Raw genomic sequence first — 20,404 nt, forward strand, 5'->3', positions numbered from 1 at the left:
GGCACCCACCAATATGACGTAATGCAAACATTACATTTAATCACACTAATTGTTTATGTATTTATGCGTATTCAGTTCAAAGAACTTTTACAAACGCAAACACAAACAAATCACAGCATTAGAAAAGAATTAAAATCAGCCAATCAAATCTAAATGCAAATACAAATGCTAATACAGATAGCAATACAACAGATACAAAGTGCAAATGCAGGTGCAGAAACCCGTGTCCATTTTCTAATAATTCCTTACCTTTTATTTTATACTATGTCGTAAACTTACAGCAAGTCTAAGGGTTTTATCATCTTGTAGTTTAACTTTCATCTTGCGTCAGGGACCAAGATATAAACGTTTCCTCACCCCAGCCTGTCCCGGTGGGAGTGCCTAACAAGTGTCCATTGACCCAGTTGGAATCCCACTATATACCCCTATTTAAAACGGCTAAATTCCAATCCCATCTAATCGGGGGATAAGTAAAATCAGCAAGAGTCTGTATACTCTCAATAAATACATACATATTAACTAAGACGGGCATACATTTGCAACACCTACTTTGGCTCAATTGACTAAGGCCGAAAACCATGTCCCCATGTAGCTCAGGTTCTTCCATTCTTGGGCCCCAGCCTTATTGTCACACTAATTACACTAATGTATCCTAACCCTTGCCAATGTGACTATACCATGTGCTTACAACCATGAATATGACTTATTAAGTCTGCCATCTGTGAGGGTCTATGCACTCCAATAGCTATGTCTGGAGTGGACCCACATCACTTCAAGTGACTATTGGCCTCAATAGTTTGCTGGTATCCCACCACTAATTCCATTGTGATACCAGCAAATGGACCTACCATGAATGGTGCCTGATATCCCGGTATTACCGGGATACTAAAGGTGCCGGCAACAGCAGTCATTCTCCATTCCATGAAGTCCAATAGGACTCGATATGGGGAATTGCCTGTGTTACTGGCACCTGTTATACTGGCTTGTTTTTGGCAGTGGGGCCTGATTTACCTTCAGCTCTTGGGCTGGAGGTGAATCACTCAACCCCCACTGGCAACCTTTTTGTTTGGCAGAGCAGGAAAAGTGGTGGTAACAGAATTACCGCCACTTTTCCTGCATCGCCAAATTTATGATTATGACCTAGATCTTCCAGTGCCCTTTGTAGTTCTGGAAAATGGGTGAGAGTATGACCCTCCCCTCATCTTCTCTTCTACGTGTGTATATATTTTTCAGCACTTTTCGCTACCATCTGTTGCAGGACCGAGTGTAGCGAGGGCCTTAACGAGGCCCCGAGGGCATTACCGTGGGCGGTACTGGCCCGCTGTAGCAGGGCTTATAGCCATTAGTACCCCAGCCCATTAGACCGGGGTACTAATAGCATTTTTTTCCGTTCCGAAATGCTTCTGCCTTTCGAAACAGAAAAAAAAGAAATCAAATAAAATGGCCACAGGGAAAGGGAAAACGTAGTCCATTTTCCCTTTCCGTGGCGGCCATCGGAACAGAAGTGTTTGCAGCGTGTTAGCTCCAGAGAAAAGCATAAAAAAGAAGGTAAGTGGGGTTGAGAGTGTGGGGAGGGGATAGTTTGCAGGGGAGGGAGGTGGAGGAAAAAATAAAACTTACCTGAGTCCCCGGTGGGGGATGAAGGCAGCCTCCAGCCTTGGGGAGGCTCGGAGCAGGGATTGCCCCGTCTCTAGACTCCTCATTGGCTAAGTGGCCACCTCGTCCCCCACCGGGAACAAAAGGCACGTACGTCCGTGCAAGGGATTTACGTCCTGGTAATTCCCCAGTGAGGGCCAATCAGAAAGCTTGTTGCATTCTGATTGACCCTAGCCGGGTACTAATGTGCAATAACATCAAATGACTCCTCAAGCCATACGGCTCAATAGATCATCCTTCTTCATCATTCCATTCCTTGCAGTGTGGGGTGTGCCTGATAATAAAGACAGTTAGTATCCAAGATATCTATTGTATACCGGCGAACTATTCGGTTCCAACGACTACGCTCAGCGTCGGCATTCATTACAAACTGAAGGGTAATACATTGTGGATCTGTACGGATGTGGATGATCAGAGATGGGTGACAGCACTATTGCAATAGCATCTGACATGATGTTCACAATAAACTAAGAGCTCAGGATTTTGGAGAAGTACCACATTTCGGGAGAGGATTGAACATCACTTGCTTGCACCAGGCGCTTTTGCTGTATGAAAATATGTTTTGGTCGACTATACATGTATCAGGCAGTTTTGCCTAGCTGGAATATGGCAAGTACTTTGAAGACAACACATGACTTTGGGAGAGCCTTGAAAAGGACCCAAGTGGGTCGAAACACGTGTTGGCTTCTAAATGGCCAATAAATAAGACCCTTACATGTGAAATTGGCTTCTAAATGGGCAACAAATAAGACCCTTACATGTGAAATTAGCTTCTGAATGGGCAACAAATAAGACCCTTACATGTGAAATTGGCTTCTAAATGGGCAACAAATAAGACCCTTACATGTGAAAATAAACAGATCACCCAACAGGGGCACCCTTTATCTCTTGTTGGTATTTCATTTACATTTGGAACAAGATTATGCAGCAATCTGGGCTGAATTTGATACTGTCTTTTATATCAAAGTAGTCACAGCGCACACCCCATACAAAACACTTTTTGTTCTCAATGTCCATGGGTGTCCTACATTTGGGCAGCTGCTCCTCCCTGATAAGGACTTCAATGGCTCAGGCTGCTGTAATTTTTACCACCCCCAATACTAAGGTTTTGCTTTTTGAGTTTGGAAAATGCAACGTTTGTTCCTGGAGTTATATCAACAGAGCATTACCTCGTTCATTTATGGCACTGCCAACTTATCTGTTATATGCTAAACGTGCTCAACCGTCACATATTGATATGAAAGCTCAAAAGGCCCAATAGCAGTTTTTCCTTTGCAGATTCCTATGCAGAGATCAAATATTCCTCTCCCGCCGACATGTTTCACTCCACAGTACATGCTTCACTGTTATCTCATATTGACTGGGGCAAGTCTGAAATCGAACCCTGATCAAAATCTCAAAGGAGACCCTACGGCTTTTGAAGTCAGCCTTTCACTCTGCTATCTATATAGTACCGGGCTGTGTAGATCAGACCCTATTTCCCCGAACCTGGCATTCCTTCATTGGTTACCTTTGCAAACTAGGACTCTGTTTATATGAGATGTATGGACTTTAAAGCACTGATTATTCACAAACCGCCTCATCTGGCAGGAAAACTGCGGTGGCTGGAAGGCTTGCAATCTTCTTGCAGCTGCAATCAATTGATGCTGCAGGTTGCCATGGCACCAACATTCCAGATACAGAAGAAGGTATTCCCAGTTGCCATCGCACACTTCGATCCTTAGACTTCTCTTCGTGGAATTGTGAGGATGACACCTTTGCATCTGGCCTATGGCAGCTAATATAAAAGGTGTTCTTCCCTAAATAAGTGCAATTGGAGTTCCCATACTTCCTTTCAATCACAAGTTATGATTGAATTTGAAGGTAATTTTTCTTCTATGCCTCGTTTACCTATACGAATTGCTGTGTCTCTTTCTCTTGCAGCCAGTGTTAAAAAAGACATTGAGGGTGTTTTTTTTTTGTCAAGTGCTCCATCAGCCCTTTGGGTAAGGTTTGAATGTTATTAAATACCATACATTTTAAAGAATAATAATACATAGAGAAAGATACCAGGGTGGCCCGTGAAGTACTTCCCCAACATAGCGTTTGCCTGAATTCAGCAATTTCAAATTCCTTCCCAAACATTGAACTTTATTGGAGACTCCTTTATCACAGACATGGGGCAATGTAATCCTTACTCACAGGAATAGGAGGCTGACAGTCTTTTTTTCCCATCTGCACTACAAGTAGCCTGCCACATCCTAGCCATTTACCACTTTACGTACACATTTTCTGTAAAGGCTTACTATTTTTCATGCATAATATGGAAAGGTCTGTATTTAGCTCGCTTTCATTCTAAGTAGAAGAGCAGAAACTAGCATTGAGTACACTTGGCTTTTTATTGTTTAAAACCTATTTGTGGGGAATAAAAAGGCCAACCACAATTGTTTTCACTGTTCAGCAATTGATCGGTATGTATCTGTATATTTTACACCTGTTTATTCACTTGACTGTATATTGGATATATATGTTTTTTTCCATAATTCACAAAAAAATATGAACACAAGAAAAAGTCAGAACTTGTCTCCCTAAAAAAACATTTTTGTTATGTAAAAAACAAAGTGTGGAGATCTGCCTGCAATCTAAAACACTGGCTGAATACTAAAAAGCCAAGTGTACTCAATGCTAGTTTCTGCTCTTCTACTTTGAAGGAAAGCGAGCTAAATACAGACCTTTCCATATAAAGCATGAAAAATAGTAAGCCTTTACAGAAAATGTGTATGTAAAGAGGTAAATGTATGTGGCAGGATGTCACCCTTTTTTCCATAGTTAGTAGCTTATAAGTCCTCCCACAAAACTGAGCAGTCCCGTCAGTTACCCTGCCACATCCTAAGAGCAGCCCAGGCTTCACGGTCATATGATAAAATCCATCTTTGTTAGGCTCTGGGCTTGTTTTAATGTGTATCCCCAGGTTGGGTACCTCCCTAATTGGATTGGTGACATCCTTCCCATGAATCAAATTTAAAAGGTGGAAGATACTGGGTGCACTAGAGGGACAGGAACCTTTCCAACCTTCCCCTGGGTGCTTAGAAAAGATGTCCCTTCTGTGGGATTGGGTGTTTGTCAGTGATCAGTCTCTCCTAGGGTGGTGGTCGCCCTTAGAACTCCCTTGTGTCAACCACTTAAGGTGAACTGGAGGCTCTGCTTTGAAGTTTCCAGAATGTTCTCCCTCTACATAAGGGCTAAGCAATCTGGATTCTCAGAAACAATTCAGCGGACATGTTTTACCCCTAAATGTTTTATCCCAGGTTTGTTTCTCTTCTGGCACTTCGTGCAGGCCTGCATAAATGTGTGCTTTACAAAACTAAAAATAGGATACACCAAGCAGTAAGCTGTGCCTCGTCCTCTTCAGTTGATCTTGCACTACAGAGAGAATGTTTTGCCGTTCAATACCACCTCTCCCTTCATGAGATGCGTCCCCACGTATGGGACTCTGGAACTCAACTGTTCCATTTTTCCACATTCATGAAACTTTGCTTTTTGTAGGGAGATGGTCCAGTTTTTTAGAAGATATGTCAAAGATCAGGGAGCCTGGCTTCACTTCTTCTCCGTCCAGATAAATGTTCTCCTTAATTCATTGTGCTACAGGATTAGAAAGCTAGGACCGCATAGCCTGATCTATGTTGTCGAATGTGCCCATTATTTCCAGGTATCTATCTAAAGTTAGGAGGTAGAAGGTGCTGATCTTTCTTGTTGTTCCCCATTGTCATAGGGTGCAGTGGTTTCCCTGCTGTGTCTTATTGCCATAAGGAATAAATGGCTGATGCCTTCCCTTTACCCTGAGCAGACTGCTAGGATGTTGAAATGAAAGGAAATGATATTTTATTTATATCGTGCTCATACAAAAGTGTTTCAGAGCGTGTTGATGTTCTGCATCATTTAATCTCCTTGTCAGTTTTCAGGTTGAATAAGTAGGCATCCAAAACGTTGGCTTCACACAACACTTGAGCCTTTCTTTCCAGCAGTCAAGAATGCTGGCTACCCACAGCACTCAAGAATGCTTTTGAGCAGGCTTCAGTCATTATATTTGGTCAATGCAACTGTATCTTTCATTTTGCTTGCTGGTTCAGAGCCTTCCTTTTGTACAGGGAAGTTTGCAAAGAGGTCCAATCAAGACTGTTGTTCTGTATGGCAAGATGTGGATGATATTGATGAATGAGAATGTTTTTACATTCTCCTGTTTTCCTTCTCACCCTGTACCATGGAGTCTCCCTGGAATCTCTTTCTGGCACTTAAGGAGTCTATGTTTTCGCCCTCATAGACACTAAAATCCATCCCGTTGAACGTGCTCTCTGCCAAACCGTTTTCTGTTTACCAATGTTTTAGCCTGGAGTCTGGAGGAAGTTGCATCCTTACACTGTTCAACCATTGGACACAGTTTCTGCAGGACGTTTGTCTCCCAATCTTACATCCTTCTTTTATTCCTCGGTTTTTCTCAGGATTTCACACTTCTCAGCAAATCATTCTCCCTTGCTTCTATCTTTGCACGTGGCTCATTTTTTAGATATGGGTTTACAATTGTATCTTGAATAATTAAAGATGACATCACATTTGTGGTGATTTTGTTGAAATACATATTTAATTGGTTTAATAAATATTCTTTATATTGGTTATATAGAGTAATAATACTGCAGTGGAATTGTTAAAAGTAACATCACATTTCTATGACAACTTTGTTAACGAGAAAATAGGAATACATACACAAACAAATAGAATGTGCTTAGAGCGGTCAATAGTTCCTTTCAAAGAACTTTTCATTTTCACTAGATGAACTCTCTCTCTGTTAACTTTGAGGGTCATTACGACCATGGAGGTAGCCATGCCACTATTTGCGGCATGGCTACCCCCATTCCGGGTACCAGGTCCGGGTTCCCTGAATGGGGAAATACCGGGCCATTCCGACCTTGGAGGGCCCAGTATTTCCCCATTCGGGGTACCTGGACCCTGCACATCCCTATTCTCATTTGAGCAACCATAGGGCTCAATGGGAATGGGGAGCATGCTAACAACGGGGCCTGTTAACGTTGTAAGCATGCAGGGCCGCTTGCGGGTCCCGCTAAGGATGCCTGGTTTTACCAGACGTCCTTACCAGGTCCCGCGAGTGGACCTCGTAATGAGGTGGTAGGGATTTAGTGGGGCCGGCAGCTCTACCGGCCCCGTTGAACCTCTACCGCCAGAGTCGTAATTACCCCCTTTGTCTCAAATCGCATAAGCCGGCAGCCATCTACATGGTCCCTGGGCAGTTTAAACTCCCAATCATGTAATGCTATAAACTAAAGCAAAAGTCACCTCCCGTGCAGTGATTGCGGCACGATCTTTCAGAGGGATGGCTGCCCGTGTACCTGGGGCATTGTAAGGCTGCAACTGGGCTCTTCCTGTGTCCGCTTGCTGTTACAGATTTCGTGTAGGATGTCATGCGGGAGACACCTTTATAGTTTTTATTTTCTGCGAGAGTACATTCAGTGTCCCTAAATCACTGCAGCAACCTTTTGTCTTGAGACAAAATACTTGATGTTTGCGAAGTTACTGAAGATAAATCGTAGGATTATTTTTAGGCCAGCGGGTGCATGCAGTCGATGTAACTGACTGTCATCTTTTGTGATAAGACAAATGAATAGTTATAGAGAAACACAGCCTTATACTTTTTCGTACACAGGAAGAGATTAACTTTGGTGGCTAAGTATGATGTATTTTGTTAGGGGATAAAATAGTCGTTTATTGCAAAGAGAATGGGCCTCATTACAAGCATGGCGGTCCGGGAACTACAGTGCCGGTAAGCATGCCGGTACCGTAGTTCCTGGACCAGCATACTACGTGCTCTGCTCGTGGGTGCCATTTCACCCGCCAGGTTTTTCCTGGCGGGTGTAACGGCACCCGCGAGCAGAGCATGGTGGATGCACCAGCACAACTATGTATGTGCCGGTGCATCCGCCCTCCCATCCCCATTCAGCCCTATGGGGCAGAATGGGGATCGGGACTCCCTTGATTCCGGCACCCGCAAATGGGCAATTACTGAGTCCGCCGAGCTCGGCATGACCCGGTTCTTGCCCATTCGCGGGTGCCGGAAAAAATGCAACTCCGGCGGCAGCCGTGCCCTTAATAAGGGCATGGCTACTGCCAGAGTTGTAATGAGGCCCAATATGTTTTAATTCTTTGGCGTCAGGAGAGTGCAATCATTGTTTTTAATTTTATGTGCCATCTTTTTGTGGTGAAACAAAATACTTGTTACTTGCATAGAAGTAGTCTCATAATGGTAGGAAGGAGGATATCATAGTCAGTGTGTACCGCACATGTAGTGGCTACCCCTAAAAGGGAGGAGAAAACCCCGTTGAGCCCGCTGGATGGCATGAACATGCATGGCATTTCTTGTTATATTGCGGATAAGAACATGGCAGATATATTTGGAGGCAATGAATGCAACTACATTGGTGGGAATTTTGATGTTTGGGGAAAGGAAATTATCATGGTTGAAGGCAACAAGGGAGAAGGAGGAGAAGTGAGAAAATTGACAGGTTTGGTGAAGGATGGAGAGATTGAAGAGGATGCCAGGAGGAGAGTGTCAAAAGGAAGAAGCAGCCTACTGGGAGGAATTTTCCACATAGCAATAGGGAGTGTTTTTCAGTATGCCCACCTTGCCCACTTTATTGAAGGATCTCAGTGTAATAGTCAAGCAGGTGAGCCTCCACAGCATCATAGAATGCACTGTCCTTCGGATGCTCTGCTGGACCAAGAACTCAAAATGCAGGCAATGTGTGCCTGCATGCCGGAGGCGGCAGCAGGTGGCACTTGCATATAAAGCATTAGTACCCGACACTGTGTTCCATGGGATTATACTGAAAGGTGATTGGCTTATATCCGAGCCATACCTCAGTGTAATCCCATGGACGCACATATGTGCCTGCGTTTGTTCCCAGCGGGGGGGGGCGTGGCAGACCCTTAGCCAATGAAGAGGCTCGAAATGGGGCAATCCCCGCTCCAGCCTCCCCAAGGCTGGAGGCTGTCTTCGTCCCCCGCTGGGGACTCAGCTACGTTTTTTTCCCTCCACCCCCTTCCCCTGCAAATTATCCCTTCCCCACCCTCGCAACCACACTTACCTTCTTTTTTCTTCTTTTCTCGGGAGCAAACGCGATGGGAACACTACGTTATCCCTTTCCCAGCAGCCATTTTATTTGACTGTTTTTTTTTCTGTTTCGAAACCCAGCAGCTTTTCGGAACAGAAAAAAATGCTATTAGTACCCCAGTCTAACGGGCCGGGGTAGTAATGGCTATAAGCCCCTCGACAGCGGGCCAATACCGCACATGATAATGCCCTCGGGGCTTCGTTAACTGTAACTATGGGCCCCGGGGGGATTACCGGGTGCGGTATTAGCCCACTGTCTCGGGGCTTATAGCCACAGTGGTGTCTGCCACTGTGACATGGGTTTGCACATTTCAGTTGTGGCAAATAGAACTTGCACACAATTGCACACAGTTGTTCCCAGTTCCACTCATGTTGTTGGAGTACATTGTTGTAATGGTTCAAGGTACAATGTGACAAAAACTTTAACACAAATCTCCCAAAATTCCCAAAACTTGTATTGTTTAAGCAGAAGTTTAGATGTGTGGGAAATCAGCTGCAATATGTTAATTCGGATCTTATTGTGAATTGTTCTTTTTCCCAAGAGCCGCAGTCCGACTGTGTGCATCTATACAATGGAAAGCTCCAAACTTGATTAGAAAGAACCCCGTCCTAAAAGCCGTAGTGTGTTTCATTTTGGAATGCCTTGCTTCCTTTCACAAGAACTGCACTTATCTACCTTTGTGCTTGAAATACACTACAGCTCTGATGTTTCCAAAATGCCAATTGTACTCTAGAGAATCGTTCATCTTTAATATTTAATCATCCCTGATAAATGCACTGAGCTTGCTGCAACTGCATGTCACACTCAGGTAAGAGACAAGAGAGCTCATGAATTATGAGAAAACAATGCGCTCAGAAGCTGGAGGTAAATGCATAATATTTGACTGGTTAACCTTGAGCAATGAACGCCCCCAGTCTAGCGGGACGTGTGCCTTCACAGGTAGGAATGTTGCTTCCCCGTAAATACGTCCACAGCAAAGTAACCAAAACATGGCCATGTTTGAGAGAGGTGAGTAATATGGGTATTGTGGTTGTCTTCTTTGAGACCGGTGTATATTTAGAGAAGACATACCTGAAGAACGCTCCAATGTCCCAGAATTGAAAGGCCCGAGATAGCACTTGTGTACAGGTGCGTTATTAATGCCATATCATATCATGTCATAGCAACATGGGACGCAGAGGTCTTGGAAGCAAGACCATGATGAACAAACGCAGGTTCGAATCCCGGACCGCACTTGAAAAAAAAAGAGCACTTTATAAATAACCCACAATGAAACTAGCGCCTAGATACCTGTGGGTTGTGTGCGCTGTAAATAAATGCTAAAATAAATTAATAAATGTGGAAAGGTATCTTCCAGTCTGCACAACCACCGGTAATACCCAGTAAAAAGTAAACTTCACGGCACCGATGGTGTGTGTCGCCGGAAGTAGAGGGTGTTTTCCAAAAAAATCGCAGGCACTGGCACCTTTGAACTAAGGTCCCCATTGCTCTTGGAATGTCCCGTGATGTCTGTGGGGAAAACATCACACGATGAATAAAAGGGGTGATGCGTTTAATACATGTATAGCACAAAGAATCACGCAGGGTGAAACCATTTTCGTTGTCACGGTGGGGTGGAAATACTCTTTGAGATGTTGAATGTTGAAGAGCCTTCGGTAATAATTTGCAGTGATAGACCCATGTTTGAAACAGATCACATTAATTAAGGAAATAAGATGAGTAAGGGGGCGGGGGAGCACGGTGGGCCGTGGAAATAGATGTGCGCGTGAGTACATGGCATTGCGGCTCAGGGTAACGTGTGCTGGGGTCCAAGGCTACAGAGCAGGGCTGACGCTGCTTGCGTGGGGGGGGGGGGGGGATGCTGGCTGCTGCGGGCTGTTATTTCGAGGAGGACCCCCTCCTTCCGTTGAAACAGCTCTGGCAGAGTGGAGCAATCCGACGCTGCCGGTTTCCAGGGTGAAATCGCCTCCTTCCTCCACCTCCGCCTCCTCCACGGAGGAAGCGTCCAAGGGATTGCACGAATGCAGCCATAGCAGCGTCCACCCTGCCTGCGAGGGGTGAAAATGAAGAAAATGCAAGGGCCCCCGAGAGTAACGTTTAAAGAAAAGGTGCAGAACCGTGTGCGGTGGAAGCGGAATCCTTTTTTTTTTAAATGTATTTAATTTTTTTGCTCAAAGGGAAATTGGCATTCTTTAGCTGTCTAATGAGAAGGATGTTTCCCCCCCAGCTGCAGCCAGTTGGTTTGCTGCTGCGAGCGGCTGCCACCGAGAGAGGTGGTCTACCGAGGAGCACCTCGGCCAGCTCCGAGCACGGGGTATTTGCAAGGCTCGCTGCCCCCGGACGGCTGCTGCCCAATGCTCCGGGGCTGATCAGCACCCTGGACAGAGCACCCCAATCCCTCACACCCCCCACATGGACGCGCTAGCTCCTGGGAATGAACGCTGCACAGACCGTCCACTAGCCATCAGCACCTTGGAAAGCTCCATCCACAGAGCCAAACCGGCTCCATTTCACTCCTTCCCACCCCCGTGCGCCTCAATTAAGCCCCTTTCGAACAACAAGTACCAGACTGTAGATGTCTCCCCTACGGCAGTCAGAAGATGCCTCCCATTAAGCAGCGCTTCTTCCGCGGAATTGACTGCCAGGTGTAATCACCCCGGTGTTTTTCTCGTTGCAGGAACGACTCTTTTGGAACCTGGTCCACCCAGGGATGTAAAACTGTGCTTACCGATGCATCCCACACGAAATGCTTATGTGATCGTCTCTCCACCTTCGCCATTTTGGCTCAGCAACCTAGAGAAATGGTAAGTAACAGTGGGCATGCGGGATTAATGCATAGTCGGGCAGGGAGTCAAAGCGTCGCTCCGAGGAGTACTGCAGCTGAGTGTGTGTGTGTGCGGGGGGAGGGGGGTTGGGGTGGCATGGGCGGGCGGTGTTCTTTCAAAAATGGCACGTTTGCAAAAATATAGCGCTGCTTCTATCCAGCAGTGGAAAGATTGACGCCAGATCGAGAGAGAAGTGATTCGCACCCGTTTTAAGTCACCTTGCAACTCTGTATTCATGCGCATTTGGGATGAAGACGATTGGGGTGGTACGTGAGGGTCGGGAAACCTGCGCAATCGTGCCAGTGCCGCTTTCAGAGATGCGAGCCGTGTCAGAGGAAGGCGGCGGGTCTCTCCGGTTGCCAATGCAACCAAAAGCCTAGCCTGCGAAACAGACAGCCGATCTGCATCGGGTATCTTCTGTATGGATACGCTGCTGTGTGTTGGCATCTTAGGGGTAAACGCAGCTCTTGGGACCTGTGAGCATTGGCAATGTTAAACTGCCAACCCCCCAATACTGGATATACAGGGGGCGGGCGGGGGGTGAGGGGGGCAGTATTCAGATATGCTTATGAGGTGGGCAGGTTGCTGCAGTCTTTTAAAAGCACAGCCCTGCAATATGTGTTGGATTCCTTTTCTGCAGTCATCAGTGTAGTGCATACATGTAAAGCAGGCAGAGGGTGTGTTTGGTTTTTGGGCCTACCAATGCTTGCAACAGACCATTTATTGCATAACACTATATGTTGCAGCTCTCAGATTCTGGGATAGGCAATGTAGAGCTCAACATCTTCCCCTGGCATGCATGGCACACTGAATCGTGAGCCATTGGGGGATATTGTGGCCCGTGAGTGTCTCGCATGGTCATTTTTGATGGTGTTTGTCCCCTTGCCCACTCCCCACCTCTCGCCTTGCAGCACTTTATAATTCAAGGTCATGTATTTACTTGGCATCTGGTGCTGGCATGGCACTGGACTCATCCGGAAATTTCGTATAGATCACACTCTCCCCGACAGACATATATAAAACCTTTTACAGCTTTATGCTTTGAAGCGGAGCCCAATGTTTACAGGCGAGAGAGCTGTAAAAGTCCCGCACGCTTGGAGTGCAGCAAATCATGTCCATGTGCAATAGCAGAGAAGTTCTTGGATGATATCTGTGGGGTACGATTATGTTTGAAGTGTTTTAATGTCCTTTTCCTGCCGCTGATTTTTGACTTTGCGATCTGCTTATATAATTGTATAAAGCTAAGTGCTGTATGACTTGGCGACCATGGAGTCGGTGCTGTTGCCTCTGAGCCTACTCCCAATTTCCCAAGGCCTCCGATTCTCCACTCATGTGGTTGGGGTGAGAACGAGTCACGTGACAACAGCTAGAAGACATCAGCCATGGATGTTGTCTTTGCATGGGAAAGGACGCTATGCATGCCATGCTAGTGGGGGATTTCATAGTCACTGTGAAAATGAAATGTTGCCTAAGCAAGGGGGGCGTTTACCGATCCTCTGAATGCAACTGTTTCCCTACAGATCATGGAATCATCAGGTGCCCCTTCTGTAACCCTAATAGTAGGCTGTGGCCTCTCCTGCCTGGCCCTGATCACGCTGGCAGCCGTCTATGCAGCACTATGGAGGTATGTATGCGCACTGCCACAATAACTGAACATGCATCTTTAATGGGATCAATTCATAGTTTGTGGGGTTTTAACACAAGTCTATACGAAAGATGACATGTTATTTTTTGTTTAAAATACATTTTATATGACTTAAGTATTAACTACATTGTTTAAATGCACTGTTGCATCATCTTTCAAACTAGATGCTAAATTAATGACGATCATGACATTGTGTTGGGTTTTTTTCTGACACATGATGGAATGTAAGCCAGTAGAATAAAAGAACTCTTGCAGGTGGGTGGGGAAAGGGACCAGTGGCTGTCTAGAGAATACGAGATGAATAAACAGAATGTGTGGGGAAGTCTGTCTTCACTGTTAGTTGTTTGCAGTAGCCATATCATTATCTAAACCTCTTAACTAGGCAAAACAGATGTGATTGTGTTAAATTTACAGATCGTTAGATATGTGTGCGTTAGACTGTTACTTGTGTTATTGTTAAATGCCTGTTGCATAAAACAGTCACGTTGGCCCTCATTAAGAGTTTGCTGGTATCCTGCATCTATTACCGGCGGCATACCGGCAAACTGCCCTTACCGTCTCTGCCACCTGATATCCCGGTTTTACCTGGATATTATGGGCAGAGGAGAGCTGGTAAATTCCCAATGGGATTCAGGCATTTATTTTTTTGATGGTAGGGGCCTGACCTACCAGCAGATCAGGCCTGCCAGGAGATCTCTGCCCCCACCAGCAAACTTCAAGTGTGCCATTCTGGGAAAAAAGCCAGAGCTGGAATTACCAGCATTTTTTCCGGACCAGCACACTTGTAACAAGGCCCTTTTTCTGTTGTCGACTATTCATATCAAATGTTCGTGGGCATCACTCAGTGCTCATCTTCTTTCTGTGCATGCGCTGAGGATTGGAGGAAGTGCTTGATCCATTGCATGAAGGGTGTGTGTGATGTGCTACTTTTCTGCTGTACATCAAGTTTTTTTCAATGATTTCATTAGCCATAATGTTCAAGTTCATTTTCACATATGACGTTAAAAACTCAAGACTCCAGAATTTAGTTCAAAGATGTATTTATTGTCAGATCTTAAATTATGTGAACTGGTTTGGCAGATTGTAGGCAGGTGCCCATAAGGGCATTCCCTGTCTTCTAGGACTTGGCCCTATTGTGGGCTCTCTCCTCCCTTTCCCAGGTGTCCCTATCACTCCAGGGGGGTTAGACGGAAACTAGTGACACGGCTATCCCATTCTGCTTGCGAGGGCCTAAATGCCAGGCCCTTACCTGTCTCAATCCCTCCTGGAATTTCTAAGGACTCCCTGCAATACTTTTTCTGCACCCCAGTACTAATGATGGTAAAGATTGTGCCTCTTCTCTCTCTCTCTCTCTCTCTCTCTGTCTCTCTCTCTATTTCTCTCTCTCCCTGCTCTTTCCTTTCCCTGATCCATCCCCTCCATTTCTTTCTAAGCTGTACTCCCTCTCCCACTCTCTCTCCCTCTTCCCTGCCTCTTTCTCTTTCTTGCTCTCTCTCTGGCTCTCTCTCTTTTTCTCTGTCCTCCTACTACACCCCTCTTGTTTCTAATTTTCTCTCTCACTCTCTTCTCGTGTTTCCTTCCAGTCTTCCCATGCTCCTTCCCTCTCTCCCTCCTGCTTCTACTCTCTCCTATCTCCACATTTCATTCAATCTCTCATTTCCTCTGCTGTCCCTCTGATCTTCGCTCACTTCCCCTGAACTTTCTCTGATGACTACTCCCACCTACCTCCAACTTCCTGCCACAGCACCTACATCATCTCTCTTTCCATGCTCCCCTCTCTTTCATTCACTCGTTATCTCCCTCCCTCTCTTCCACACTCACTTTCCACTATCTACCTTCACCGTCTAATCCCACCCTCTCCTATCTCACATAACATCCCTCTACTATCATTCACACTACCATACACTCTTACAACCACCCCTTAATTCTCTCACTTGCTACCACTCTCTCACAGACGATACCTTACCTGCACTGGTATCCAACACCTCTACAGACTTCTCAGCACTTTGTTCCACCTTCCAACCTCCACCTGGTCTCTTTGTCCATGAGCACTACACCTGACCTCACTATAACACCTTTTTTTCCTGACCGTCCTCTCCTCTCCATTGGTCTTCTGTGTCACCTATTTAGTCTGGCCAATCTAAATGTAGCCTGCCTCAAGGACTTGTTTACAATGATCCACACTATTAAAAGTCCTCCTTCGCCTGGCCCCATTTTTGCTTGCAGATGTTGCTCTTGCGGTCTGGTGTTGTCAGCGTTCACCGGGTTGGTTGCCTTTCATCTATCTGCCCTCGGTCTCTGTTGTTTGTGACAATGATATGGATATCTTCACAGTTGGCAGACTCTGCTGACATATTTCTCCATCTGCTCCATGTGCTCAAGTGCAGCCATGTTGGATTCTGGATCTTATGGTTATGTAACAAGCAAATGAGATTTCTGGTTAAAAAAAATGCTGGAAGGAAATGGATGAAGGACATTGGTACCAGCTGTTGAAAGCAAGCCACACTGAGGGGATTCGGGGTCTGGGGCCTACCAACTTTTTCACCCAGCCTCTGGGGTGGGATCGGGTCTGGCATACCTGGAGGGCCACCCACCACAGGTAAATAGGGGTCCCTGCTCCCCACTGATAGGGTCAAGCCCCTGACCCTGTCACACCCCTCTACTCCTTCCTCCATGCCCCCCTCAGCTTCCTTCTTGCTAGCTACCTGGAGGCATAACACTTTAATTGTTTTGTCAAGCCAGGCCTCTGGGGTCTTCAAACAGTGGCTGAACATGGGGAAGGAGGTGTCTAGGAGCATGTCCTCTGGAAGGCCAGGCATTGCAATCACTGGGACGAAAACATTGTTTTCCAATATCGGGATCTGCACCTGCAGCTGGGGTAAAGATGTATATCCCCATGAATTCATGCTAGTTTCTACAGTGGGCCAGGATTTAGTTCTAGGGAGATTAGATTGGCCTTTATGCCCCTTTTTCAGCAGCCCAAGTCCAGTAAGGATATGGCAGATCTCTCTTGAACTTTTCTGGTACATGAAATGTGTGCACCGTGTCTCCCATGGAGTAGACTGCCAAAGAGAAATAATCTGGGGACGTGTGGTCCTCCAAGAACAGATCCACAAGACATTCCAGCTTTGCAGGCTCTGTCTCTGGCTCCTGCGGGTTGGTTCTCAAAGATAATCCTCATGTATTTAGGGAGTTAGGAGCCACATCTCTGTTGGCTCTTTCCTCCTCTCTTTGGGAAAAAGCCTGTTAATATGGCTGGGCTTTGCACAGGTGAGGCATCAAACAACCAATTTTGGATGAAGCCTAGATCTTTGTCACCTCCTTTCCTCTATGATCAGGACCTCTACAGTATTTTCAATACTAGTTTTGGCCGTGGATATTTGTCTTCTGACACACATTCCTTTCTTGAACAGGCTGTTGGTCTACATGTTTTACATGTCTTTCCTCTTGAAGCACAATTGAGCTTTCAATGCCCCTTTCTTCTTCTTCATTGGACCTGGGATCTCCCCACTCCTGAAATGCTGGTGTATTTATGTTATCTATTAGACTACTTCCACTGGCATGCGTTTTTGTTGTTTAGCTTTCTCCAAGCCCTCACAAATCTGTTCCCATAGCTTACTCCCTGGTTCCTGTGCCAGGTATCTTGATATCTCAAACGTTCCTGATTCCATGGTGAAGCCTTCTGCTTTCACAGACTCCCAGGAGTCATCTGCCCTGCTTTCCAGAGAGTTGAGGGTAAGGAATACTAGCTGCATTCACAATTCCAATATCTCTTTAATTGGATTAGTGGCTGGAGTTGCCCAGGAATCTCTTGACTCTCTTCAATTCATCTTCTGACACCACTTGTGACAGATGACTTTGACAATTTCATACTCCAGAAGTTAGTTCAAGGAATTTCATATTGTTGCTCTTCAATTACATGAATTGGTTTTGCAAATTGCAGGCAGGTCAAACAAAGAGTATACTCTGTCTAGGTCCCAACTTCCAGTGAGCTCTTTTTCCCCTAGCTCAGTTTCCCTATCCCTCCAGCAGGGTGCTATAAAAACGAGAAAATGTTGTCTAGGCTATCATATTCAGATGGAGAGGGCCTAAAGGTCACATCCTTATCTGTCCCACACATTCTGGGAATTTCTATGGATTTTCTGAAATATGAGTTCCCCACACCAGTATCAATCATGGTTAAGATGGTCCCTGTTTTCTCTCTCTCTCTCTCTGTCTCTGTCTCTGTCTCTCTCTCTCTCTCTCTCTCTCTCTCTCTCTCTGTCTCTCCTCTCTCTCTCTCTCTCTCTCTCTCTCTCCCTGTCTCGCTTTCTTTCTCTCTCTCTTTCTATCTGACACACACACACTCTCTTCCCTTTCTTTTCCCTGATCAACCCCTCCTTTACTCCCTACCCTAATCTCCCCCTCTCGCTTTCTCTCTCTCCCGTTTTCCACACCTCTCCTTCTCCTCTCACTTCTGATCTTTATAGATTCCCTTTTCTATTTCTCTCTCCTCCTACTATTCTCTCCCATCTCCAACTTCCCCTCTCCCTCTCTTCTCCTTCCATCCAGTTTTCCCAGACTCCTTCTCTCTCCGACCTACTACTACTCTCTCCAATCTTCAAATATCCTCCCTCTCTATGTCTCTGTTCTTTGCTGTCCCTCTGACCTCTTTACACCTCTCCATCTCACTCTACTGCGTCCACCTACTCTCCAACCTCCTCCCACCACAACTACTTCCTCTTCCCACCGTGCTCCCCCTTTTACTCACTTTTCATCTTTCTCTTTAATTCCCTCTCTCCCTATTCCATACTCACTTACCACTATACACCTTCGCCACCACAACTCTCACTCCCTCATATCTCACATAACCTTCTATACTATCACTCACTCTATTATATACGCTCACAACCACCCCTTCAGTCTCTCACACTTCGAACCACTCTCGTAGACATTAGGATGCCTGCACTTGTATCCAAAACCTCCACACACCTCTCAGCACTCTGCTCCACCTTCTGCCCTCTACCTGATTTTCCGGTCCACCACCAATCCACCTGACTTCACCTGTGCACCTTTGGTTCCTGTATCTCTATGTGGACCTTCATACCCCTGCCTTTCCTGACCTTTTACTCCTCCACCTTCCCATTGGTATTCTTTCTTACCTGTGCATTCTGGCCAATCTAAATCTTGCCTTTCCCTAGCATCCAATTTAGAATGACCCAAACCTTTATAATTCTTCATTGGCCCTTGCCCCCTTTCATTCAGGGGTGTTATTGCTGTTATGGTGGCCCAGTTTTGTTGATGTTCACCAGACAGGTTGACATACATCTTCCCTGGGTCTTTGTTGTTAGTGATCTGGATATCCTCGCCAGCAGAAGACTCTTGAGCAGCGTCATTCTGCCTCTGTTCTGTGCGTTCCAGTGCTTCCATGTCGACTTCTGGATCGTGTGGTTCTGTAAGAAGCTAAAAAGAACTCGGGACCGAAACATATCTGGAAGACATTCTGTAAAGGACAGTGGTTTCTTACAACTCTCTCCTGACACCCTGACTGAAAATAACACACATATTAAACACATACAGGTAATCCTCTGGGACTTTTCTAAGGATGTCCTATGCATCCCAGGATTGTGTCCATTTGGTTCAAAACCTGGATTGTCCCTACATGGACACTCCCTCTCTCCTTCTTCTGCTTTTGCCCCCACTCTCTCCTCTCCCTGATGCTGTCCCTCTTAGCTTTACCTCCTGATCTCTGCCTACTTCCTCCTTGCCTTTTCCTCCTCTCTTTACCTCTGGTCTCCCTAGGTCTCTCTTATTCTCCTATTACTCCCACCTGTATTATCTCTTTCTCTCTCTCTCTCTCTCTCTCTCTCTCTCTCTCTCCTCTCACTTCCACCTGTGACCGCTCTCTCTATATCCCCTCTTCTTGCTCCCACTGCTGTTCTCGCTTCATCCTCTGTTCTCTCCCCCGTCTCTATGATCTTATCGCACTCTTCCTCTTTTTCTCTGTGTCTCTCCTCTCTCTTTCTCTTTCTCTCTCTCTCTCTCTCTCTCTCTCTAGCTCTCTTTCTCTCTCTCTCTCTCTCTGTCCTATTGCAAACTGTCTTCAACCCCCTACTAGCTCTACACTCTCTCCCACCAACTGCCAGCTACTGTCCCAACATCCCCTACTATCTCTACTCTCTTTCCTCTCTCTCCCAAACCCCCCTTCTTCTACTTTTACACCTACACACAGCCTCGCTCTCTCTACTAGGTACCTCACTCTCTCACAGCTAACACCTTAAATGCACCCGTATCCCCCACCACAGTAAACGTTTCAGGACTCAGCTCCATCTTCCATCCTCCACCTGCTCTCAGTCTACCCCCACACCTCCGAACCTCACCCAAATGTGTTTCACTTTGTCTCTCGTCTGCAGGTCTTTTATACCCAGGACTACTGAGGTTTTCCCTTTCCTCCCCACAGGGTTGGATCATTGCTCTGAATAGTTTTAAAATAACTGTGCTAGGCCGGCCCGCTGTGTGTGGGCTCTTGGGCAGCCTTTGTACTTCAGCGAGTCTGGTGTTTGTTTGGTGTTCTGTTTCTGCTGGAATTACAGTGAGTCACATTTTCTTTGATATTGTGGGGTTGTCTAGCTGCCAAACTATCAGCTGCTGCAACTTGAGTTGTGGCTTCTCCCTGCAGACTTTGTGGTTCTTGGTTTTCGAACACCCTTCTGGATCTTGTAGTCCTGAAACAGAACAAAGAGCACACTGGCCAGAAATGAGATGGCAAGGCATTGTGTGATTGACAGTGACACTATGCTTAACACACATATAGGGAGTTTAGGGAGTGGGGCCCTCCCAATCCATCATCCCTCCTCTGTGGTAGGATTGGCTCTGGCATATACCCTTGTAGGCCCCCTACCCCAAGTTGGGAATGGGCTTCATTTGCCCTTGACAGGGGCAGGTCCCTGACCCTGTCACAGTCATGTATTCCCCCTAACATTCTTCACAATTACCTATTTTGGATTTTTTTCAAACAAATATGCACATTCAGTGACACACTCCTAGTGGTTTCAGACATACAAACGAATTAGGAAAAGGTGATAACATTGGAACTAGTATGGCACATTTTCTGCCAAAAAAAGAAACATATAGGTGTT

The 20,404-nt window shown here is 45.9% G+C and overlaps 1 protein-coding gene across 7 annotated transcripts in view; it reads left to right on the forward strand.

Annotated features, from left to right (window-relative positions):
• The window catches only part of ADGRB3 (adhesion G protein-coupled receptor B3), a 1,879,974-nt gene that overhangs the window by 1,417,030 nt on the left and 442,540 nt on the right, over window positions 1–20,404 (forward strand). For all 7 annotated transcript variants that reach the window (XM_069606193.1, XM_069606199.1, XM_069606200.1 and 4 more), the window contains 2 exons: window positions 11,494–11,620; window positions 13,162–13,265. In XM_069606193.1, the coding sequence (XP_069462294.1) occupies window positions 11,494–11,620; window positions 13,162–13,265 (231 nt within the window). The remainder of the gene's footprint in view (window positions 1–11,493; window positions 11,621–13,161; window positions 13,266–20,404) is intronic.

This window comes from Ambystoma mexicanum, chromosome 4p (genome assembly GCF_040938575.1).
Source record: "Ambystoma mexicanum isolate Mex_15411 chromosome 4p, UKY_AmexF1_1, whole genome shotgun sequence".
NCBI lineage: Eukaryota > Metazoa > Chordata > Amphibia > Caudata > Ambystomatidae > Ambystoma > Ambystoma mexicanum.